At 41.6% G+C, this 24,828-nt stretch overlaps 1 protein-coding gene across 2 annotated transcripts in view; it reads right to left on the bottom strand.

Moving 5' to 3' along the window:
- CLHC1 (clathrin heavy chain linker domain containing 1) overlaps positions 1-24,828 on the bottom strand; it is a 1,972,328-nt gene that overhangs the window by 542,870 nt on the left and 1,404,630 nt on the right. For both annotated transcript variants that reach the window (XM_044055182.1, XR_006362617.1), the window contains exon 9: positions 17,963-18,137. In XM_044055182.1, the coding sequence (XP_043911117.1) occupies positions 17,963-18,137 (175 nt within the window). The remainder of the gene's footprint in view (positions 1-17,962; positions 18,138-24,828) is intronic.

The following is a 24,828-nucleotide window of genomic DNA, read 5'->3' as shown; positions in this document are numbered from 1 at the left end:
ACCTTTCAGGATGCAGAGCAGTAAGATGCAGTCCCTATAACAAGCGCTGTACATGTATGTAGTAAGAAGCCTTGAGATTCTAAGTCAGACTGTCATCCATTTCCAAAGGAATCTATGACATTGTATCCATATACTCACCTACTGGTACTTGAAACATGGTGATGGCACTGACATCCTAAAATCTGCAACTGAAACATTCCATGTTTATATCACTGTTTATACAATTTCTTCCTTTTGTTGGTAGTTCCTTCCCTTATTTTAATACGATGTTGCATATTCTATAAGGTTAAACCAAGGCATTCACACAGAACATGCCCTTGATAACTTTACAAGTTAATGGCATATTGCCTCATAACCATCTGTAATCCAAAGAATATGGGCCCACTTTTATGAAGCTTGCTTGTACAATAAGCCTCTTATACACACAATTCTTTTGGTGAAATGTTATTGAATTTTTTTGATTTTTCTGTTCATTTCCTTAGTAGATGGGTACTTCGTCCTACCCCAAACTTCAAAATTATCCTCATTAGACTGAGACAGAGGGAGTTATGGTGTTTGCATTTCTACTGACTATAAATCTTAGTGAATCAGTAATTTTAATTCTGGATTTACTATGACTTAATTAGTCAGACTGTTATTCACAAAAATGACAACATTTTTTTTTTATTTATCAACTAACTCAATTTTAAATTTTAGCCACTTTAATCTTGTCAAATCTCATAACATGTAGCAGCTAGGATATTAGTGGTCATGCATTCTTCGATCTTATCTATGAATCCTCCCATGTTTAAAGAGGTAATTTTAAGATCCAAGGCAATACACATATTTTATGTAATAATTATATATGCTGCACCAGTGAGAGATGGCATACCACTGACTGAGATATTGTGTTAGATACATGAGTGTAAAGTCATTTCACTGTCACAGTCTCCATTAAGGTACATTACATTCAATTTTCATTAGAGGTGAGTATAAGATTTCTGCTAGGGGTGAGAAATGGAACATATGTTCAAAAGATATTTGTGCTGAGTTTGCACTGCATCAGAAGTAAAAATCTCAAACATTTCTAAAAAACAATGACCTTTTCAGTTGCTGTAAAGCTGCCACTGCAAAAGCTTCCTGCACTAGTTGTGGAAATATGACTAAGCCTACTTCAATGTTATACTGTATTTAAATCCTTAAAGGTAGCATGCCAGCTTTAGATGCACGGTATACTCAAGTGTCTAAGTATAATTACTTGAGAGTTATCCTGAGAACAGTCAATAAGTGTTCAAGATATCATTTCCTACACAGATACTGAATGCAGGATTTTACAGGTATTTGTTAGTGATAATCTGCCATACTGCATTATAACTGATTTCCACTAGGGCTAAGTATATGACTTATGTTTATGGCAAATAATACAGCACTTGTGTAGAAAATATCTGTATTGCACTGGCATTATATCAAAACTTCAACAAATAATATATATTTCTATAGAACTGCAACCTTTTCTGTCACTGAAATTATAAGAGATCCTAAATATAAACTCATATACAGTGATACACATTACGTAATGATAAAGTTGTATGCATGTCCTCATACATAAATGTGTGATATTAATGGGTGGCATAAAGTACAGTTGTGTACACTTACCATAAATGTAGATGTTTGAGTGTATTCACTGTTGCAGTCATCACACTTGGGTTATTTGCCGGCAGGTAGCCCTCAGTCAGCCCAAATACCACAGACTTTGTATTTCTGCATCAGATGCTGTCGCTTCTTCCATGACAGGTCAGGTCGTCAGGGGTATAAAAATAGGTAGCCGATGCCATTACATCAGTTTTTCTTGCCCCAAATGTCAGGAGCCCCCACATAGGGAGCTAGGAAATGGTGTGGAAAACACCAGCAGTAAAAAGTAAATACATATACCAGTAGGAATAGCCATAGAGAGGAGAGACAAAGAGATAGAGAAAACCAGGGGGCTGGAGAGTGGGTAACCAGGACTGCAACAGTGAATACACTCGAACATCTACATTCATGGTAAGTGCACACAACTGTGCTATGTTCTTCATGTTTCACTGTTGCAGTCATCAAACTTGGGTTGATTCCCAAAGCTGAGGAAGGGTGGAGGCAGTCAAGAAGAGTTAGGGTTGGCTAGTAGGCCTTGCAAGACTGCTGTAGCAAATCCTGCCCTGGATTTGGAAAAGATAGGCAGGTGGTCATGTTTCCTGAAGGTATGTACAGAACTCCAGGTAACAGCTTCCAGTATGTCCCTGGTAGGGACTCCCCTGAGAAATGCTGTAGAGGTAGACGTATGTCCCTGGTAGGGACTCCCCTGAGAAATGCTGTAGAGGTAGACGTAGCCGTACTGGAATGTGTTCTGACCCCCTGAGGGGTTGGTTTTCCATGGTGCTTGTAGCAGAAATGGATGCAGTGTGCTATCCATTTGGAAATGGTTTGTTTTGAAATTACTTTGCCCTCTGCCCCTGTTGCAAAGCTGACTAGCAGCTGGTCAGATTGTCTGAAAGGCTTAGTCCTATCAAGGTAGAACCTGAGCTGTCTGTGCACATCCAAAGAGTGCAGCATCCTTTCCCCTTTAGTCTGAGGATTAGGGAAGAAGGCAGGCAACTGGATGGATTGGTTGAGAGCCACACTGGACACCACTTTAGGCATAAATGAGAAGTTATGTACCTACCATAACATTCCATGTTAGTTGTCTTCTTCTCGCCTTCTTTCTTGCTGGATGGGTTCGGAGCCGATCCTCGGCTATGACTCGGCCAATACTAAAGCTCGAGAGCTATTTTTACCGGCTCGAGGCTCCCCTATATCCCACAATGCTAGGCGGTAAATACCCAGATCTCGTTTGATAGCTGAAAGTATAGCAGTGCTGGTCTCCTAGAGACAGAGAAAAATGAAATCCACCTCTATAGAAACTACCTGTAGAACTATCAATCAGGGGCAATAGAGGTGGTTGACGCTGTGGAAGATAAAAGATCCCAAGGATCCTCTCGGTCTGTCCAGGCTAGGGGGATGGAGGGTGGGACGCGAGAAGAAGACAACTAACATGGAACGTTATGGTAGGTACATAACTTCTCAATGTTAAGTTGTCAATCTCGCCTTCATTCTTGCTGGATGGGACCACATCCCTAGCACCCTTATCCTGGGTGGCTCATCGGAACAGACTCTTGAGTACGGTGGAACCAAAGTTAGCCCGGTTTCTGGAGGCCATATCCAATTTATAATGTGAGATAAAGGTATGAGGAGAAGCCCATGTAGCTGCTTGACAGATGGAATCTATGGGCAGTCTGTCTTGAAAAGCTACTGACGTAGCTAATGCCCTGGTTGAATGAGCTCTAGGTCGTGATGATAGCTTTTGGTGTCTGAGTTCATAAATGAAGGAAATTACAGAGGCCAGCCATCTCGAAAGGGACAATTTGGAAACTGGAAGGCCCATCTTGCCTTCCGCATAAGATAGGAATAGCTGGTTAGACTTCCTAAACTGTTTAGTCCTATCCAAATAATAACGAAGCTGGCGATGAACATCTAGGAAATGTAACTTTTGTTCTGCCTTGTTGGAATAATTAGGGAAGAAAACTGGAAGTTCGATTGTCTGATTCAGATTCACCTCAGAAGAAACCTTGGGTAAAAAGGAAGGGTTGGTCCGAAGGGACACCCTGTCTTTGTGGAAAACTAAGTATGGAGGATGACTGCAAAGAGCATGAAGTTCAGATACCCATCTAGCTGATGTTATGGCTACTAGAAAAAGGGTTTTCCATGAAAGCAATTTCAGAGAGCAGGAAGCGGCCGGTTCGAAGGGGGGGAGAATCAAGGAGGCTAGAACCAGATTTAAGTCCCACTGAGGTGGGGGGTCTCTAATTGGGGGCTTGAGCAAAAAGATACCTTTTAGAAAGGCTTTGCAAAGTTTGTGGGACATGATGCTGGAGTCTGAAAAGCCTACATGGAAATTAGATATAGCCGCCAATTGTACTCTAATAGTAGATGAAGAAGAACCTGAGTGAAAAAGTTCTGCCAGGAAGTCTAGTATAGACTGGATAGGTGCAGTGAAAGGGTCTATGTTATTAGTTGCTGCCCAGAAGGAAAAACGTTTCCACTTGCTATTGTAAATCCTTCTTGTAGAAGACTTGTGGGAGGCTATAAGGATGTTACGGACTGAATGGGAAATTAAAGGAAGCCTGGCTAGGGTAGGAAGCGGAGCAACCAAGCTGTGAGGGTGAGAGATGGGAGGGAGTGGTGCAGCTGACCTGATTGATGGGTTAAAAGATCTGGCACTGGATCCAGATGCCAAGGCTGCTCCAACAGAAACCGGTGAAGGAACGGAAACCATATCTGATGAGGCCAGTAAGGGGCAATGAGGATCATGTCGACTCTCAATGCGGTAGCTTTCTGAATTACTTGAGAGATCAGTGGAAAGGAGGGAAAGGCATACAGAAGTCCCCGGGGCCAATCGTGGACTAGAGCGTCCTTGGTGGGTTGACCTGGTAGGGGAAAGAGGGTGAAGAAATCGTGACACTTGCTGTTTTGGGGAGTAGCAAAAAGATCGCAGCAAGGTCGGCCCCATTTCTGAAAAATTTCTTCCAGCACTGACTGTTTGAGAGACCACTCATGTGATATGAGTATGGCCCTGCTCAACTTGTCCGCTATCACGTTGGACTTCCCAGGGATGTGCGTTGCTATCAGAAACCACTGAGATGAGATCGCCCACTGCCAAAGTCTGAGTGCCTCTCGACATAAGGGATAAGACTTGGTTCCGCCCTGTTTGGTGATGTACCATACTACAGACATATTGTCTGTCTGAATTGCAATAGTCCCGGTGGGAAGAGAGTGCTGAAGGGCTTGCAACGCTAAAAGTACTGCTCTCATCTCCAGGACATTTATGTGCAAATGGCTTTCAAAAGGTTGCCATGTGCCCTGGACCGTCCTGCCCTGACAATGCACCCCTCTCCCGATCAGGGAGGCGTCCGTTGTAACCGTGGCAACCGGGGGGGGGGACGAATGATCTGCCCTGAAGAACTTGAGGGGAGGTCATCCACCAAGATAGATGCTTCTTGCATGATTGGGTCAGCAGAATACTGTGAGACATTGGGAGCTGTTGGAAGGACCACTGATAAAACAGCATCCACTGGAGGATCCGCATGTGAAAGCGGGCTAGGGGAAGAAGTGTAATGGCAGCTGCCATGAGACCTAAAACCTTCAAGACAAACCTGGCTTTGATCCTGTCGCATTGAAGAAGAATGTGAACATGTTTGTGGATATCTGATACTCTTTGCTCTGTTAGTTTCGCGGAAAGATGAATTGTGTCTAAGGTGGCACCTATAAAGGTAATAGCCTGACAAGGCAACAAGGCAGATTTTTCGAAATTTATGGAAATGCCTAGAGCTTGACAAGTATGAATGGTGTAGTCTCTGGATATGAGAAGTTGACGCCTGGTGGTAGTGGTAAGGAGCCAGTCGTCTAAATATGGAAACACCTGAAATCCTTGTCGTCTCAGATGAGCCGTGACAACTGCCATGCATTTGGTGAACACTCGGGGGGCTGTAGTGAGACCAAAGGGCAGGGCTCTGAACTGATAGTGACTGGCTCCCAGCCGGAAGCGGAGGAACCTTCTGGAGCATCTGTGCATCTTGATATGATAGTACGCATCCTGAAGGTCTATTGAGCACATCCAGTTGTCCTGACCCAAGAAGGGTAGAATGGACTGAAGCGTGACCATCCGGAATTTTGTTTTGTTTACAGACTTGTTTAGTCTGCTGAGATCCAATATTGGTCTCCAGTCCCCTGTCTTTTTTGGAACCAAAAAGAATTTGGAGTAGATTCCGGATCCTTGCTGGTCTGCCGGGACTGGCTGGATAGCTCTTTTTGACAGCAGCTTTGCTATTTCTAGCGCTGCTTGTTCCCTTAGACCGGGTGGAACATCTGGAAGGGGCCCTTTTGGTTGAGATGGGATGTGGACAAAGGGAATTTTGTAACCCTCGGATATAATCGACTGTACCCATTTGTCTTGAGTGAGGGAAAGCCAGGCTTCTGGATACAGTGATAACCTTCCGCCGACTGCCTCCGAAGGTGGACAGTCGGGCAGCTTCTCAGGGATGCTGAAAAGGTTTGTCAGAGAGAATCTCTCTGCTACCTTGATTTTGCGGACCCCCCCTGCCCCTAGGGCGGCGTCTATTGTTGTTCCCCCCTCTGCCTCTAGAGGGGAACTGACTCCGTGCATCAGGCGAGACTCCCTGTGATTTGCGGAACCACATTTTCCCCCCCTTCTGACCCTTGGGATACGGTCTAGAAGGGGTAGAAAACCAGACTCCCACGGCAGAGAGAGTCTTGCCATCCTGTTTGCACCTAGTCAACATGTCCTTCACCTGAGGTCCAAACAACGCTGTACCATCAAAAGGGGAATTGGTGAAGGACGCCTTGAAAGGGTCCACAAAGTTACAAAGCCGCATCCAGGCATGACGTCGTAAAGCTACACCTGTGCCAGCGGCCCTACTCGCCCCATCAGCCGCATAGGAAAGAAGCCACATGGAGGAGTTGACGATTGAATTCAGGGTTGCCAACTGGGAGTTCATTTTGTCTCAAAACCCCTCAGTTGTTGGATCCTGCAAAGCATCACCCATTTCCTTGAGCATATTTCTCTGAAGACGGGTGAAGTGACACAAGTAGTTCAGCGAACGCATAGCAAAGGTCGCAGAGGAGAACATCCGCTTACCGTACCTATCCATAGTCCTAGATTCCTTATTAGGAGGATGGATAGGTACCGAAGGATCGGCTAATTCCTTCTTAGTGGCTGCGGTCACCACCATAGCATCAACAGAGATGCCCTTGGATAAGAATTCTTTGTCCTTAGGAGCTGTAAAAAACTTGGACGGCCTTCATGGGGTAGGTTCCACCATATCAGGGGCTGTCCACGCCTTCCTTGCCACAACTTCCATGAGGGGGTCAAAGGGAGGAGATACCCAGGAGGTGGAAGGGCGAGAGCCAAAAGCCTCAAGGTAGACCGACTCGTCCTCTGAAGGGTTAAGGGTGGACCAGTTCCCCCTCTGTCTAAGGATCTCAAGGATGTCTGAAAAAGAGACATCCTCAGAGGAGGACCGTGGGGACCCTTCCGACTCATCCAAGTTGGTATCCAAGGTGATAGACTCGGGGGAGTCAATATGCTTCCTCTTGCATTGTTTCTTCCGAGGGGGTTCCCCTGAAGGATCAGGAGAAGCCTTGGAAGAGGAGGATATTCCCAGTGGGGAAACTTGAGATGTTGGCTCTCTACGGTCTGGGACGAGAGGGTGGGTACAGACCATCACAGGCACTGTAGAGGGAGGAGCTGAGGGAGCCGACCGTGGAGCAGACACCGGGTCTAGCACGCTCTGCATGTCCTCGAAGGCGCCCCGATCAGGCGGGGCCAAAGATCCCCGCTCCAAAGAGATGAGGACTCCTCCCGGCACTGAAAGGGACGGCTCTGAGGCCGATGTTGGGGCTGAGCTCACCAGCGCCAAAGCTCCGAGATGGAGAATGGGCTCGGACAAGGGTCCGATACCACTCGCCCCCTCGGAGCTGACGAGGGAAGCCCGGCACCCAGATCCCTCCAAGGAGGTGATCGGAGCCGACGACGGAGCCGAAAGTGGAAGTATCGGCTCCGATGCACCGACAGTCACGGCTCCGAGGAGCTCCGGCTCCGAACTCATGGGAATCGGAGGAGGAACTGAGGAAGGGATGGGTATAGCCACTGACCGCTGGGTAGGGCTATGCAGTATTTGGGCCAGTGCCTGGGACTTGAGAAGTCTGCTCACCACCCTCTCTAAGTCATGGTCGGACAGTCTGGAGGACAGAGAGGAGTGGGACCTATGGCTCCTCTCTGATAAGAGTGGAGATCCCGGGGCCGAGTGGATAGAGCCAATGGATGGGGATCTTAACCTCTTTCTAGTAGATGGCTCCAACAAAACTATCGGAGCCGTCTGAGTGTCGGACCTCTCGGCTCCAGCCGGAGCCGAGGTAACAGTCTTAGTCTTCGAAACATCGGCTCCAGAGAGAGTCGATGTCAAAGCAGCCTTAGAGCCACCAGCGGACGGCTCCGAAGCTGGAGCCGATGCCTTGGAAGGTTTTCCTGACGCGGTCTGGGTCAGGGAGACTTCAGGCTTTAATAAGCCTCGAAGTATCAATTTATTTTTGCGTTCCTGCAGGACTCTTGGACTGAAAGCGTGGCACACAGAACAAGAGTCCTGCAGGTGCAAATGTCCCAGGCAATATACACAAGAAGTGTGACCGTCTGTCAGAGACATTTTCTGACAGCACGAGTCACACTTCTTGAAGCCTGAGACCTTAGAGTCTTTAGACATCCTAAAGAACTGTAAAAAACAGACACACACACAGACACACCTTTAAAGAAAGGGGAAAAATAAGCCAACCACTCCCACAATAAAGTATGACTAAGGGGAAGGGAGGAGGGCCCGAAGGCCTAAGGAAATTAACAGGGGATAAACAGGAAAAACAATTAGGGGAACCCGAAGGAAACTAGGGATAGATACTAAATAAACTGTTAAGAAACTATCCTAAGAAAAATAAGGGGATTTTAAAGTTTTACAACTATAAAAAGTCACTAACCTGCAGAGCCGGTAGAAACAAGCACCTCACAGCTAAAGCGGCAAACGAGATCTGGGTATTTACCGCCTAGCATTATGAGATATAGGGGAGCCTTGAGCAGGTAAAAAATAGCTCTCGAGCTTTAGTATTGGCCGAGTCAGAGCCGAGGATCGGCTCCGAACCCATCCAGCAAGAATGAAGGCGAGATTGACAACTTAACATTGAAAGGTTAGTCCTGAGGGAAACCCTATCAGCATGGAAAATAATGAAGGGTTCCACAGCCATCAGTGCTTGTAACTCAGGCACTCTTCTAGCTGAAGTGATGGCTAGAATTAAGACTGTTTTCCAAGAGAAGAATTTTAACTCTGATGAAGCAGCAGGTTCAAAAGGGGAAAGTGTGAGTTTTTCCTGTACAAAGTTAGGGTCCCAAGCAGGGGTTGGTGCTCTCCTTGGTGGCCTTAGGTTGTTTGCCCCTCTCAGGAACTGTTTGATGAGAGGGTGAGAGAATAGAGGTGGCTTAGTATTGTAATGAGTGGAGATGGCAGAGGCATGGATCTTAATGGAGGAGAAGGATAGGCCTCTGTGGAGTAGTTCTGCTAGGTAATCCAGTATTAGAGGTAAGGATGGCAGAGCTGTGTCCTTTCCTTTAGACTGAATCCAAGAATAATACCTTTTCCACTTTTCAGCACAGGATTTCCTAGTACTGGGCCTTCTGGCTTCAAGGATGACATCCAGCACCTGTTTGCTTGGGGTTGCTGATGGAGTATTTAAGGAATAAGCCAGGCTGCAAGATTTAGGGTTTGCAATTGCGGATGCAAAATCTGTCCCTCCCGCTGAGAAAGCAGGGTTGGGATCTGGTGTAGGTGCCAGGCTGCGCAGGAGTGGATACCAGTGCTTGCATGGCCAGTCCAGGGCAATCAGAACTGTCCTTGGCCTGTCTTGTCATATCTTGAATAAAACTCTTGAGAGAATGGGCAGAGGGGGAAAGGCATAGATTGAGAGCTTTTCCCACTGAAAGGATAGCGCATCCACCTTCCAGGCATTTGATGGTTGCCGGGGGAGGCAAAGAGATCCACCTCTGGGGTCCCCCATTTCTGGATCAGAAGGTTGAAGGTGCTGGGCTCCAATTTCCACTTGTGTGGGTCTAGGAGATTTCTGCTTAAGTGGTCTGCCAGTGAGTTTTGTTTGTCTGGCAGGAACTGAGCTTGTAGATGGATTTGGTTGTCCAAGGCAGTGTTCCATAGGGCCATGGCTAACCTGCAGAGTGGAAGAATGGGTTCCCCCCTACTTGTTGATGTACCATATAATTGTGGTGTTATCTGTTTTTATCAGCAGTTGTCCTGGAAAGAGTAGGTGTCTATAGGCTGTCAGGGCATTCTGTACAGCTAGCATCTCTTTTTGGATGATGTGCAGGAGAATTTGTCTTGGGCTCCAGTAGCCCTGAATACATTTGCCTGCCATGTGAGCCCCCCATGCATATGCTGATGCATCTGTGGTCAGGGTCTGAGTAGCGTGGGGTAGTGTAAAAGGCAGTAACTTGTTGTGGTTGCATGCTTCTGCCCACCAAAGGAACTCTGTTTTTAAACAAGGTATGATAGGAATGACAGTTTCCAGGTCCTGAGAATGTTGGCACCAAAGTCTTTTTAAGTACCATTGAAGTTTCCTCATATGTAGTCTTGCATATGGAATTAGCAGAATACATGAGGCCATGAACCTTAGGGCTTGCAGTATTTTTCTTGCAGACAGCTGGGTTCTGGTGGCCATTTGTTTGAAGTAATCTGCCAGAAAGACCTGTTTTTCTGAAGTGAGGAATGCCATCTGGGATGTTGTGTCCAAGCTTGCTCCCAGGAATACAATCTTTTGACTGGGTACCAGCTGAGATTTCTTTTCACTGATGGTGTACTTCAATGAAGTGAGTAGGCTTTTTACAAATGTCAGGTGCTGAAGCAGCAATTTCTTACTGTCCACCTGAATCAGGCAGTCATCCAAGTATGGGTAAATTTGGATTTTTCTCTGCCTGCAGTATGCAATGGCTGGAGCCAGGCATTTTGTGAATACCCTGGGCACAGTAGATAAGCCAAAGGGAGTGCAGAGAACTAATAATGCATAGACCCTGCTCTGAAACGTAGATACTTCCTGCATGACTCCCTTATTGGGATGTGCAGATAGGCTTCCTTTAAGTCTAGGGTGACTAACCAGGCATCCTTGGCTAACATAGGGAGAAGCTGTTGCAGGGTAAGCATCTTGAATTTTGGTACTACCAGGAAGGTGTTGAGAATTGAAAGATCCAGGATTGGGCACCAAGAGCCCTCTTTCCTGGGTACCAGGAAAAGTCTGGAGTAGAATCCTTGGCCCCTCTGTTCTACTGGAACAGGCTGAATAGCTCTGATATTAAGCAGGGAAAGTACTTGATTTTGAGCCTCTGCTCACTGGTTTGGAGGAAGGTCTGGAAACATGTGAATGGAAATAAAATTTGTACACCTGGGATACAATGTTGAAGACCCATCGGTCCTGAGTAATGGACATCCAGTTTTTTGCATGAAGGGCAAGTTTTTCTTCTAGGGGCACAAGCAATTGGGCAGGGCTGAGAAGTAGAGGTGAGAAGTCATTGTGAGCTTTTTCCATAAGGAGGTGGCTTACCCCTGCTTACCCCTGCTTTAGGGGTGGGGGAACTCCATTGCTTAGATCTCTGCATACCCTGAGACTGTAGTCTGGGTGGTCTGTTTCCCCTGAGTCTTTTTTTGGGAAGGCCTGGATGGGGCTGGAAAGGACCAGTGTTTCAAAGGGCAATGCCTACTGAATCTAGGTGGTTGCACTTGTAGGAATTCTTTAACAGTTTGCATAGATTTAGCCTTTTCTTCCATCTTTTTAAAAAATTCTTCTGCTTTGGTGCCAAACAAACAGTTCTTATTCTGGCAAGGTCTGCTCCTTCAGCTCCTTCAGCCAAGCATGTCTTCTCAGTACAGAGCCAGTGACTGCTGCCCTGCAAAATGCTTCTAGGGCATCAAAGTCACACTGCAAAGTATGCTTACTAACTTAGTTTGCAGAGTGCATAAGCTCCTGCAATTCTTTATTTTCTGCACAATCTGGAAAAGTTACCACTTTTTGTTTAATAAGTTCCATAATATTATGCTGGTAGTTCAGCATGTGAAACTGGCAATTCAATGCCCTGATAGCAAGAGTTGCAGAGGTATATACCTTCTTACCCCATCTGTCCAAATTTCTGGAATCCCTGTCTGAAGGGGTAGGATTTTTGGCTGTAGTAGCCTTAATACTTTTAGGTCCCTGGGAAATGATCTCTGGATCAGCAGTAGGATTCTTGAAAAGAAACTTGTGAGAATCAGGTACTCTGTAGTACCTGTCTGGTTTCCTAGGGGCTAGAGGTAAAGTGCCTGGAGTAAGACTGGATTCCATAAAAACATCATCCACAACATCCAGGACAGGAGGTATAGCTAAGGACCTGTGCTGAGGCAACTCTAAAAATTCTCTGAGTCTCTTTTTGGACTGAGGATAGTCTTGGCATTCCCAATGGAAATGCTCTCTTAAGGTAAGCAAGGTTTCACCAAAAGAAAAATCCTCTGGAGGGGAGGCAGAGGGAATGGATTCCCTGCATCTGAATCCTCATATGCAGATAAGGGCATGTCTTCATAATCAGAAAGAACAGAGTCATCGGACTCCTGGTCTGTAGAATCTGTAGGGAACTGTGTTCTAGGTCTCTTAGCAGGGGAAGGCTGGCTTCCCCTAATCAGCATAATAAGGTCTTCAGCCATTCTAAGCATTTGTTTTTGTGGCCTGGGTGCCTGAGCATGCGCTTTGGGCATCGGTTTTCTAGGAGTAGTGCATACACTGGGCCTAAGAAGCTCAGTAGTTCTGGTCAAAAAAGAAGTTTTCGGTTTCATTTGAACATCGGTATGATGAAAAAACTCCGTCAGAAGCCAGTGCCTGCACAGCGGCTCCGGACTCATCTAAGTTAGAGACATCTGCTGGTTCCATAGTCAAAGAAGCATCTCGCAACATACTGGACTCCGAATGTGTCTCAGCAGAGGCCTGCAAATCCACAGAAGTGGGCATCAGGGGCTGCAAAGGCGCCTCACTGAGTACCAGCAGACTGGTGACTAGCTTAACGGAAGTGTCGTCAGCAGTTTTGGACCTATGTGGTCTGTCTCTATCTTTATCCGTACATTTTTTCAGAAGATCGGTAGTCGGATGGCTTACCGAAGCCATTTCAGAATACGGAGATCGAAAGAATTTAGCAACAAAGATAGCCTGACGATGAATGGTTCGAGCGTTAAGGTACAAAACCGACAGCAAGGGATGTCGTGGTCTGGGCCTAAACAGGTGACGCAGTAAAAATGACAATCTCTGTGAGGTATTTGCTTTCCACAGGCAAGACAATTGTTAACTTTTTCTGACATCGGTTTAGAGCAAGAAGACTTCAGGATTATTCACTCAAAAATGAACAATTCAGGTAGTGGCCAACCGGCACTTTTGAACTGCTTCTGCTTCGGGGTCCTCCTAGGCAAGAAAGACTGATGTAATGGCGCCGGCTGCCTGTTTTTATACCCCTGATGACCTGATGTCATGGAAGAAGTGACAGCATCCGACACAGAAATAGTAAGTCTCTGGTATTCAGGCCAACTGAGGGCTACCTGCGGGCAGATAACCAAGTGTGTTGACTGCAACAGTGAAACATGAAGAACATCGAATTTTCCTTAAACACATTTTAGCACATTTCGTATGATTTAAGAGAAAATGCCATATATTATTAGATACCACCAATAGGCTTATAAAAGCATTAGGCAGCTTAGTTTTATTTTTTGCCATTTAATTCAAAACAAACACATGCACATGGCATGTTCTCTCTGGCAAAAAATGAGTACTGATCATAATCATATCTCTACTAAAGTATTATGACATCAGATCTAAATAACTTTGTCTTAAGGAGCAATGTTTTCTATTTAAGTGTCTGTCAAGAAATATAGTTTTGAAGCGATTACTAGCATTCACATATCTGAAAGGTTTTTGCCTCCTTGCATTTAGGGCTATTAGCTCATGCAAGTTGTATAAGACTACACATCTAAATGTGTTTTGAAAATTTACTACAAACATCTGAAAGCAATATGGAGGAACTGGCATTTATAAGTACATTCAAATTAAGGTCAGAATAGTAACTAAATTCACAAACTGCAACACTTCCAAAACATTTAATTTAAAATAAAAGTATTGCTATTCAAGTAAAAATAAAAAAAATATATCAAAAACATGCAAAATATAGTATTGTAATTTCAGGCCTAAAAATACTACTCATTTTTTATGGGAATGATTTTTTGTAAATATTGTAGTATTAGAATTGCATTTAAATTTTTTTTTATTAAAATGTGCAATACAACTACTCCATTGTCTTTAAATCTAAGTTAACAATCTAAGCATATTTTATAAGTGATTAACTCAGTATAATTCTCCGAAAGCTTCATGAGAAAATGATAAACCATTCTGAAGAAAAAAAAAATGCTCTTAAATGCACAATCCAAAAATAACCAACAAAAGACAGTAAGGGACACAGCATCTACTCCTTTACTATTTGCTAGTTTTATTTTGGATATGATACACATGCCTAATGTGCACAATTTGTGCTTCTGCTGCATTTAAAATTATATTATTTGTGCTTATTTTGAAGCAGGCATATGGCTATGGCACTTTATTTTGTATTACACAGTATCAAATTTGCATTCCACGTATTATATTTGCTACGTCATGCAAAGCACAGTGACATTGCACTAGATCTCCAAAACCTTAGTTTAATGAACACTGCTGAAACTTTTCCCATGGTAAGTATCCAGTTGGCCAACATGGGGAAATTTGCCCTTTTCCCCCTGTAGTGCGATCTAGGAGTTGGTATATTTAGTTGGGGGGGTTGGTTGGAGATAGTGCTGTGTATTTTTTGTACATGTTGGTCAACAGGATACTTACCTTGAGAAAAGTTTTGGCAATGTGGTCATTCATTAAACTAAGGTTTTGGAGATCTTGTCTCGGCAATGTCGTCTTTGGTTAAGTGGGATTTCATTTATTTGAAGTAGAAAGTAGACCCATAAATATATATATATATATATATATATATATATATATATACATACACATATATACATATACACACACACACACACACACACACACACATATATAGATAGCTAGATAGATACACACATATATATATGTGTGTGTGTGTGTATAGATTTTATATATATATATATATATATATATGATTTACCTCCATAATGTCGAAGGTCACAATGGCGAGCATGCACAAGACAAACCATTTCCACGAAACCTGTACAACCGAAACCTCAGAAAGCCAACAAACCATCAAAAGTCGACATATTCGACTGCAACACACCCACAAACAAGTGCTAACATGGGTCAAAAAGGGGGCAATATTTTGCTGTTCGGAATATCAGCATTTCAGGTTTTGTGAAGGCGCAGTTCGGAGTTCGCAGAAGCAAGTTCGCCATTGTGGCCATCGACATTATGGAGGTAAACCATATACATATATCCATATATATATATATATATATATATATATATATATATATATACACACATATATATGAGTGCTTTGAATAAGCAAAACTTTCAAATGTTGACATCTGTTTTGATGACACAAGTCAATCCTTGGGAATGAAGAATATGTCCCTTCTCCAGGGATTTTGCTATATCAGAGTTAGCATATATAATTAACTAGAAAACTTAGTAGAAAACAGAAGATTTCTTTTGCATGGCCCAAGGTTGTGCCTCAGAGTATGCATGGTAGAGTGTTGATGTTTTTTTTTCCAACCTCTTGCCGTTGATAACTGTAGTGTCCATCTACTGAAATTTAGGTTAACTTCAGCAAATGTATCTTAACATATATGTGTATACATACATACATATATATGTGTGATTGTGTGTGTGTGTGTGTGTGAGAGACTTGAGCAACTTCTGAAGGATTATTTTTCAAAGCAGATGGGTAATCTCAAGGAAGTACTGAATTTTCAAATAGAGATTTGGTGTGAAGAATGCACCTCTGAAAGTATACTCTAAAATTAATCTAGGTTTTGAAGACAGCATTTGCTGGATGCAAAAAAGCTGAAATTACACCAATGTAGATGTTACCATTCATCCACTAGGAGCCTGAATTTAAAGGAGCTAGAAAGTAGTCAAGACTTTTCTTTGATGTAAAGCAAAAAGGGAATTGTATTGTTGTTAGGGTTGTCACCTTTTCAAATGCCCATAGTGGGACATTTTTTGTAGAAATGTCAGATTTTGCAGGACAAAACATACCCATTGCCAATACAAAGGACAGAACTTCACTTTTTTGCCAAAATAAAAGCTTATTCTTGAAGCATTTGAGTTGATTATGCTATTTCATATAATATTTAGGGCTTTCAGATAAAAAAATAACTGTTTTATGCAACTATTAAAGAAAACTTAGGAAATATTTTTGTCCTAAAATATCAAGATATTTGCCTTTTTTTTTTCCACAGGACACAACTGTCCAAAGATGGACTGTCCCTCGTTAAGTGGGACAGGTGGTAACCCTAATTGTTATCTGAAACTCGCGTGGCTTAAAAAATTGACTGAAAAGCACTTTGATTGAAATTTAACTTGGCCAAATCATATTTGACTGAATACTCATTTCACTGAATCACAAATAATAAAAAAATGTAGAATAGCATATACAGTATGTTACAGTGTCATTTCTGAGGTCATGATTTGCTATGAAGTGAATATAGAAGATTGTGTGGATTGCCAGTGCCCCCTGTCATGCCACATCTCCCAAATGTATAGAGGTTTGTGTTTGTACACCAACACTAATCACTGTACATTGTGATTTTTCTTTTTTTCATGGTTGTGTGATTGTGGAGTTAGTATATATAGAGGAGCTTGCCCCCCACAAAAACAGTTTTGTGGTATATTGTGTTATGTAGAATGTTGGCTATGATTTGTGATTCAGTGAAATAAGTATTCAGTGAAATGAGAATTCGGTTAAGTGAAATTTCATTGTGCTTTTCAGTCAGTTTTTTTTCAGCAATGTAAGTCACCGAAAAATGTGCTTCTATCACCTAATAAACATTCATCTCTGGCAACAGCTTTCTGGTTCACCCCTCTACTCTTCTCAGTTCTATATGTGCACCTTGTATTACAGTGGTCATTTTTGTGGTAAACGTAAAGGAAAACATTTAAACAGAGCTTTGTAAGGTTGCTTGTAAATTATCAGTGTTTTATTATTTTTTGGACTTGTTCTAGCTTTCTAATTGTTGGGATTTTCTAAGCTAAATATTTTCTAAAGAATTAATTTAAATATATTGACTTCCTTCCCCTTAGAAACCAAGCACAGATATGCAGAGACTAAATGCTGGGAAAGATAATTACCACCTGGTCTACAAGTTCCAATCTTATAGTCAATGAAAAAATAATAACCAGAAATATGTGCTTAATAAGAAGAATCAAATCTGTCTGGACCAGTGGAAGGTAAAGAGATCACTTTTCCCAAATGCTTAAATAAAATAGAATTTGTATATTACAGGAGAAGAGAACAATAAGTAAAGACAAAGCTTATAAACTTCAATTTCAAACTATAAGTTTCTGAATTTCTGGAGTATAGGCAAAATTGAGTTGCAGTAAATATGGATGCATAAAAGTCACACAAGGGTGCTACTTCAGTATTAAATATGCATACTGCTTGTAATGATACCTGTTCATGATTATCTGCTGAGGGCAGTTGAAAGGTTGTTCAGAATTTTATGGCAATAGGAATTCTGGAGATTAATCACTTGGTCCAGACAGCACACACATTATATGATCTCCTTACACATCGACTAAGAACATGTGCTTGTTGTTGATACAGGCAAGTAGCATGGGAACAAAAAGTGTTATGTAGAACTATAAATATCAGTACGGCTGTACAATTAATACTAGTAGTACACTAGCCTGGCACAACTGTATGTGTAATACTAGCAGTACACTAATCTGACATTTCACATACTGCAAAACTTACCCTATAAATAAAAATTTAAAACAATTTTAAGAATGCTGGGCTACACATATACTCAACAGTAAAAACAAAATCCACACAGTTCAAAGAAACTGGGCACCTACATTTCACAATTGTACTGAGAACTTTGTCAAGACACTGTTATGCTCATAAGTCACATATTATGTTTTACATTTAGCAATTATTATTTTGTGGCCATGGACTGGGTTTAACATTTTACCTTTATGAAAGAAGTTAATTAAATAATTGTCTTGTCTACTACTTTGTGTCATATATGGTTATCCATATCTATTATCTCTGCTGCTCTGATCAAGTACTCTCTAATAATACAAGTCTGCCAAATACTCTGTGTCATGTTACCTTTGCTGAGTAATCCAGTGCACCACAAGATCCAAGCGATTTTCTTTTAAGGCACAGTTCACAGCTTCAAGGCTTAAATCCACATCAGGAGGATAGCTGGTAGCAGCTGATGAATTTAACACACTCTCAAAATACAGCAGAAGTGGAGATGTTTCGCCTTTAGTTATAGTGATTGCTACAAAAACAAGACAGCAATTGATATAGTGCTGTTACAAAGTAGTAACACAAGATTATTTTTTCACTAGATTTAATTACATTTTTATAACTTTACAGTCTTACATTGTTTATCTTACTGTTGTTATAGTTCATGTTCTCTCATTTAGTGCACATTTTAATTTTTCACTTCCTGAACTTACCATCCCAAGTCTACTCCAGTTTATACATGGTTTGAGAGCAGTTAAAGCTCCCATCCACACATTATAAGGCCTAAACAATTACAGGATTATCAGAATCAGAAAATGAATAAGTCGCTACAAAAGAAGATAACTTCACAAAATTTCTTAATGAAAATGAGAGAACAAAGATAATCCATTGCTTCAGAGGTCACTTTTGCATACAGTCACATGTAAAACACCACTTTACCATCAGGATGTACAATGTTGTTCCATGTCCAGTTCTAAACCTGCATTTCTTTCTCCGGTTGCAGGATTACCTTATGGTAAAGCTATGTGATTAATAAGACATACAGTAAACGTTGTCAGTCAGTGATGGAGAACTGTATGTAAATCCATTGAAAATTTTAATGAAGTACTACCAACTTAAGGAGGGGGGGGTGCTGACTTGCAAGTAACCACTTGGGTAGCCATATCAATCAGGATGGCAGGCTTACAGATGCCCATTAAAATAAAGTCAGTGATGGTTTGTAAATTGATCTCAATATTCAGTTTGTGTTATGGAACCAGATAAATACCTTTAGAATGTTCACCACCTTCGCTTTCCGTATTCACAAAACTGATAAAAAACTGATTTCATAGTGAATTCCAGCAAGTACAGCAGTTAGCATTGCCACCACACAGGATTTGGTTTTCCAGTTTGTTTCTTGGCTGAGTGCGTTCTGTGGAGAATGCGCATGCCCTCAAGTTTTCCCCAGTTTCCTTCCACTTCCCAAAGACATACTACAAGTGAGTTAGTGATCTTCCATTTGCTCAGAGGTGTGTGTGTGTGTGTGTGTGTGTGTGTGTGTGTGTGTGTGTGTGTGTGTGTGTGTGTGTGTGTGTGTGTGTGTGTGTGTGTGTGTGTGTGTGTGTGTGTGTGTGTGTGTGTGTGTGTGTGTGTGTGTGTGTGTGTGTGTGTGTGTGTGTGTGTGTGTGTGTCCTGTAGAGGACTGACATCTTATCCAGGATAAGTTTCTCCATATAGTGACTACTGATTGTAAGTACAGAATCTGTTGCCCTGCAACCGGGATAAGCTTCTTGTTTTTTAAGGCCCATCTACCATTTCTCCAACCATTATAATTCACTCCCAGGGTATTTGGAAAGCAGCGTGTGCATTTTCTATATGAAATGATTATACAGGAAAAAGGACTTTCTGAAGTCATGAGGGAGTAGCCGCCACCAATATTGGATATGGTGGGTAAAGTGATAAACAGACTGTTCCAACATGAGAAATTAAAATAATAAAAACAAAATATAGTGCCGATAGGTGAGCAAAAGGAAAACAACCAAGAGAGACAGCAGGGAGAAGATAGACAGAGCTCAAAAAAACGTTAAGGTATTGGGAAGAGGCAATGACAGGAAAAAAAATGACAATTTGGGAAGAAATAAAACAAAGATTTACCTTCCATAAGAGAGTACAGTCTCATTACAAGGGTCTGGTGGAAGAAGGAAAGAAAATGATGTGGGTTAAAATCCAAGAGGATAAAGGATAGAAGGTGATAAGAACAATAGAAGAGTGGAGGAAAGAAGGATATAGGAGCAAGGCATTACTGGTAAGATTATACAGACTAATAATGGATCAAAAAGATAGTTATAACTGTTATAGTAGGAGCAGGGAACAGACTTATGGGGGAAAAACATAAAAAAGGTACAGTGGATTAAGATGTGGACCACAACTGGGCAAATGTTAAGACTTAAACATTTCAGAATCTTTGTCTGTAAGTGCTTCAGCAAATACTGTTATACAACAGAAATAAACAGGTAGGCTGTACCCTTCTGTATTAATGGGATGTTGGAGATGCAGACGATAACAACCAGGATATCAGAAGCATATATTCTGGAGCTGTCAAGAACTGTCTGAATTTAAAATGGGACTTGATATGATGATAAGAAGTGTTGAGAATAAGGAAAAAGGTCTCATAGAGGAGAGATAGCTCCTAGGGATGGGCGTAGAATGAGTAGAAAGGACAGGAAATTCTGGTGGAAGTAACACTTTTGTTAGGGAAGAAAGTGACAACAAGACTATGGAAAAAAAATGACAGAGCTAACTACCCTGGTTGAGGAGTACTAAAAAAGAAGATGAAAATGTATATGGAGAGAAGAATAAAAAGAGAGAGAATAAAATGGCACATATGGCAGTAATATATTCAAAACAGGGGAAAACAGAAATAAGGAAAAGAGATGCCATCATTCCAAAGAAAGAGGGGCTGTTGAAAGTGTAAATTGATCCTGATGATTTATACTAAGTAAAGACAAAGTAATCAAGGACAAGATCTAAGTAAAGTAAGGAAAATATATTGGCACATAGTATGAGAGAACACGTGGCAAATACCTTGTTAAGTTTTTAGTTAAGAGCATAACATGGGTATAACCAGTCTTTAAAATGTTGGCACACAGATGATATGAGATGTTGAATACAAGAAGGTAATTGAGCTATGATTACAATGAGAAAAGATTTTGTAATTGCCAGTACTGGGTTAGAATGCCTTTACAAAATGTGGTAAGTAGGGGAAGATACTTTTATGGAATGGTACAGGCAGAAAACAGAAATAGCACTATGCATGAGATCTGTAGAAAGATTGCATGATATGTTTAGAATAAATAGGTTTCATGATTCCAAAAAAAGAAAAGACTATTCATGCCATGACTGACAGCTCACTGCTCTTTTCAGTGATTTTTTTTAATATTATACAACTGTTCCCCTGTAGCTCATAATGTTACTAAATGTTACAAGCCGTGATTACATTTCCATATGGCTTAGCACTGCTACACGACATTGTATTGCTGCTTCTTCAGCCATGTTTTAGTTGCAATTTAAACAGGAACACAATTCGCTTTACTTAGCGCTTGAGATTAATACATTTTAAATGCTTTAACTTTGTTTGGTTGGTGGAGGGGTCAGAACATTCATTGTGTTACTGTGCCTGTATCTGAGACTGTTATCAATTATTACAACCTGTGTTTTTAGTACATGATGATTTAGTTATGCTACATGCCATTGTGATGTTGTTTTCAACATCCATGTTTTATTAACAATTTTTACAAGAACAGCATTAAATTTACTTAGCACTAAGAATGTTTACAATTTAACAGATTAATTTGGTTATTGGGAGGTTTTGAGTAGTCACTGTGTTACGATTTTGCTGTTGTTAGCGTATTCTCTGTTGAAACTAATGTTCTCACCTCATAACTTTGAAATACCATTAATTATTTTTACATTGTATTTTTATTTATTCGGTCTGTTATTCAGGGTAGAAGATTAATTCCAAATGAACCAGTTTTTGGCACAGCTCAGGAAAGACAAGTATTCACTATGTCAACATTTTGCGTACACTTTCTGAATTCATAAACAACCCTATCGCAATGCTTGAGCTGTCTATTCACTCAGAAAGGTTACACTAAGTGTACATATGGACAATACAGTTACAACTGCTGAATCCTACACAAATGCACTCTATAAGCACTTACATGAGTGCATGGATCGTGCTATCCCAAACAGAACCAAGACGCTATTCTCCAAAAAAAGGAAGCCAATCTGGTGGTCCCCTGCCATAAACAAACTGTACAACAGGAGGAAAAAACTGTTGCAAAAGAGAGTAAAATCCCATGAGTGGAGGAGCTCCCTGGTCAGCCTAAGTAAGAAGCTGAGATCCCTTATAAGATCCTCCAAAGCTAGCTATGAAAATAAAATCACCACTAATTCCAAGGACAACCACAAATCATTCTATAGCTATGTCAAGAATCTCAATGGCAACACCCAGATCTGCTCTGAGTTACAGCACAAAGGCACGGAAATTACAGAACCAACTGATATTGCCAACATCCTGGCAGATAGGATCAGTGCTAACTTTACCCCCCCCTCACCCCCTAAAGGCGCATATCTATACAGGAAGAATGCAGAGTCCCTGTAATCACAACTATGCAGGTGAAAGCTGCACTCTCTAAAGCCAAAAACACAGCATCCATGGGACCGGACAACATTTTTGGCTGCGTTTTACACGAACTTCAGAATGAACTGGCTCCTCACTTAAGCACCATGTTCAATAATAGCCTCGCATCAGGCTTTGTGCCCACTGAATGGCGCACAGCAACAGTTATCCCAATCCACAAAGGGGGAGCCACCACTGATCCCGGGAACTATAGACCTATTAGCCTGACGAGCCTGGTCTGCAAGGCCATGGAACGTATCATCATGGAACTCATAAACAAAGACATTGGTAACTTCCTAACTCTGGATCCCACCCAGTTCGGGTTTGTGAAAGGCAGATCATGCCTCCTGAACCTGATCGACTTCTTTGAGGCAGTCACCAAAGCCGTAGATGAGGGTAAGGTGGTTCACACAGCCTATCTTGACCTCGCCAAGGCTTTCAACACCATCCCCCATTCTGGAATTATAGCTAAACTCAATAAACTAGGCATAAATCCCTATGTCACAAGATGGGTTGCCAACTGGCACACTGACAGAACCCACACTGTAAAAGTTGCAGACTCCAAATCTGACCTCAAACCAGTGACAAGTGGAGTACCACAGGGTTCCGTCCTGGGACAGCTCCTGTTTGGTATCTACTTCTCTGAAGTACAGGCTAACACAGAAGGTCTCTGGCTAACGAAGCTCACAGATGACTGCAAACTAGGAGCCATAGTCAAGTCCCCAAATGATGTGAACATCCTACAGAATGGCCTCTCTGAGACAGATGCCTGGTGTCAGAGCCATGGCCTCAAGCTCAATGTCAAAAAGTGCAGTGTCATCCCCTTTGGTAAAAACTCTGTACCCATGAACTACCACATAGGCAGCAATCTACTTAACACCGAATGCATGATAAGAGACCTTGGGACCCAGGTGGACAGTAGTCTCTCCTTTGATAGTCACATCGTCACAGTAGTCAGGAAGTTCTTCTACGTGGCACAGCTCATCATAAAAGGGTTCTTATCCAGGAAAAAAAGAGGTCATCGTTCCCCTCTACTCGACACTCATTAGACCCATTATAGAGTACAATGCCCCTTTTGGAATGTACCTCACAAGACATTTGCAGCAGCTGGAAAGGCCACAGAAGTACCTCACAAAGAGGATTACTGGACTCAAACAAATGCACTACACTGACCATCTCAAAAAACTCCAGCTTTACTCCGTAGCATATCTCCTACTCCGAGGTGATCTCTGCCTAACATATAAAGCTGTGTCAAACCCAGAGCTGTTGGACATGCTACACCTAAAGAAATCCCAATCCTCCGAGCTACAAGCTCTAGGGAACTAAACCTTGTCACCACAATAAACAGGACATGCTGGAGGGATAGATTCCTATCCCAGAGACTTCCCATACTCTGGAACAGGCTACCCATCTATGTCAAGCAAAGTTCTTCATTAGCACTCTTCAAGAAAAATCTTGATGAGTGGATGGGAAATAGGAAATACACCCCGGGGATCACTTCTGTGTCTCTGCTCGACAGTGGCACAGGAAAATAACTTTCTTGGGTGGCGTAAGCCAGGGAACCTTGTTGGCTAGGCTTACGTAGGCCCTTGGGCCGATAGCCTAGTACCTACCTATGAACCTATATACTGTACACTTTGTGGTAAACTTTATAAATATGGCTATATATATATATATATATATATATATATATATATATATATATAGTAGCTATAGATAGATACATATATACTTGAATTCACAGAGATATATTCCAATATACAAATTGTTAAAAAGTTAGCGATGCTCACACATCAACAGGATATGTATATAGAAAGACTCAAATATGTTTTACACATGCACACTGATAAAGTAAATGTTACTTACAAAGTGTCATGCCCATAACAGTGTTTTTTGTTATATGAGTTTCTGTGAGTAGAATATGTTGAAAGCTTTGGTGGAAACATTTGTAAAAAGGTATGTTGTACACATACATGCCATATTTACATGATTTATAATCATATAAATAATCTACTTTAAATTTATAATGAAAAATATTGTGGGTGTATCAGCTGACTACCTAGATTACTGATTTTAGGTTATTTCAGGATGTATAAAGCAGAAACTTGTGCCTTTTTTGCATGTGCATTAACATTGTTAACATCTTTAATAAACATGGCATTTTTCAAAAAGTGACATAAGTACGCATACAAAAAAAGGAAAGAAAACAAACCATAATTGCATTTCTTTTGTTATTTTCAAGCTATGCATATATATTTAGTTTTTATTAATTTTGCTTTCTCATTTGCATAAATATTGCACCATATTAAATCTATTTCTCTTTCCCATGGTCATATCTGCTCCTCCTGTTTCTCCTTACTTGAGGGAACTCATTGTTTCATCATGCTGTGATATAATCTGTTTTAGACTTTCTACACTAAATCTTTCACTTTGCAGGTATTCCATAACTTTAGCTTCTATTGTTTTAACTTCTACTTTATTAATCTTCTTTTCTACATTCCCTTTTTGTGACCTTATTTTTTTTATTTATTGTGAGGTTTTCTATATCTCCACTAAATCCTTT

This window comes from Protopterus annectens, chromosome 1.part2 (assembly GCF_019279795.1).
Source record: "Protopterus annectens isolate FY-2018-M chromosome 1.part2, PAN1.0, whole genome shotgun sequence".
NCBI lineage: Eukaryota > Metazoa > Chordata > Ceratodontiformes > Protopteridae > Protopterus > Protopterus annectens.
Note: the sequence above shows the minus strand (reverse complement) of the source record. Positions and strands in the feature narration are given on the sequence as shown.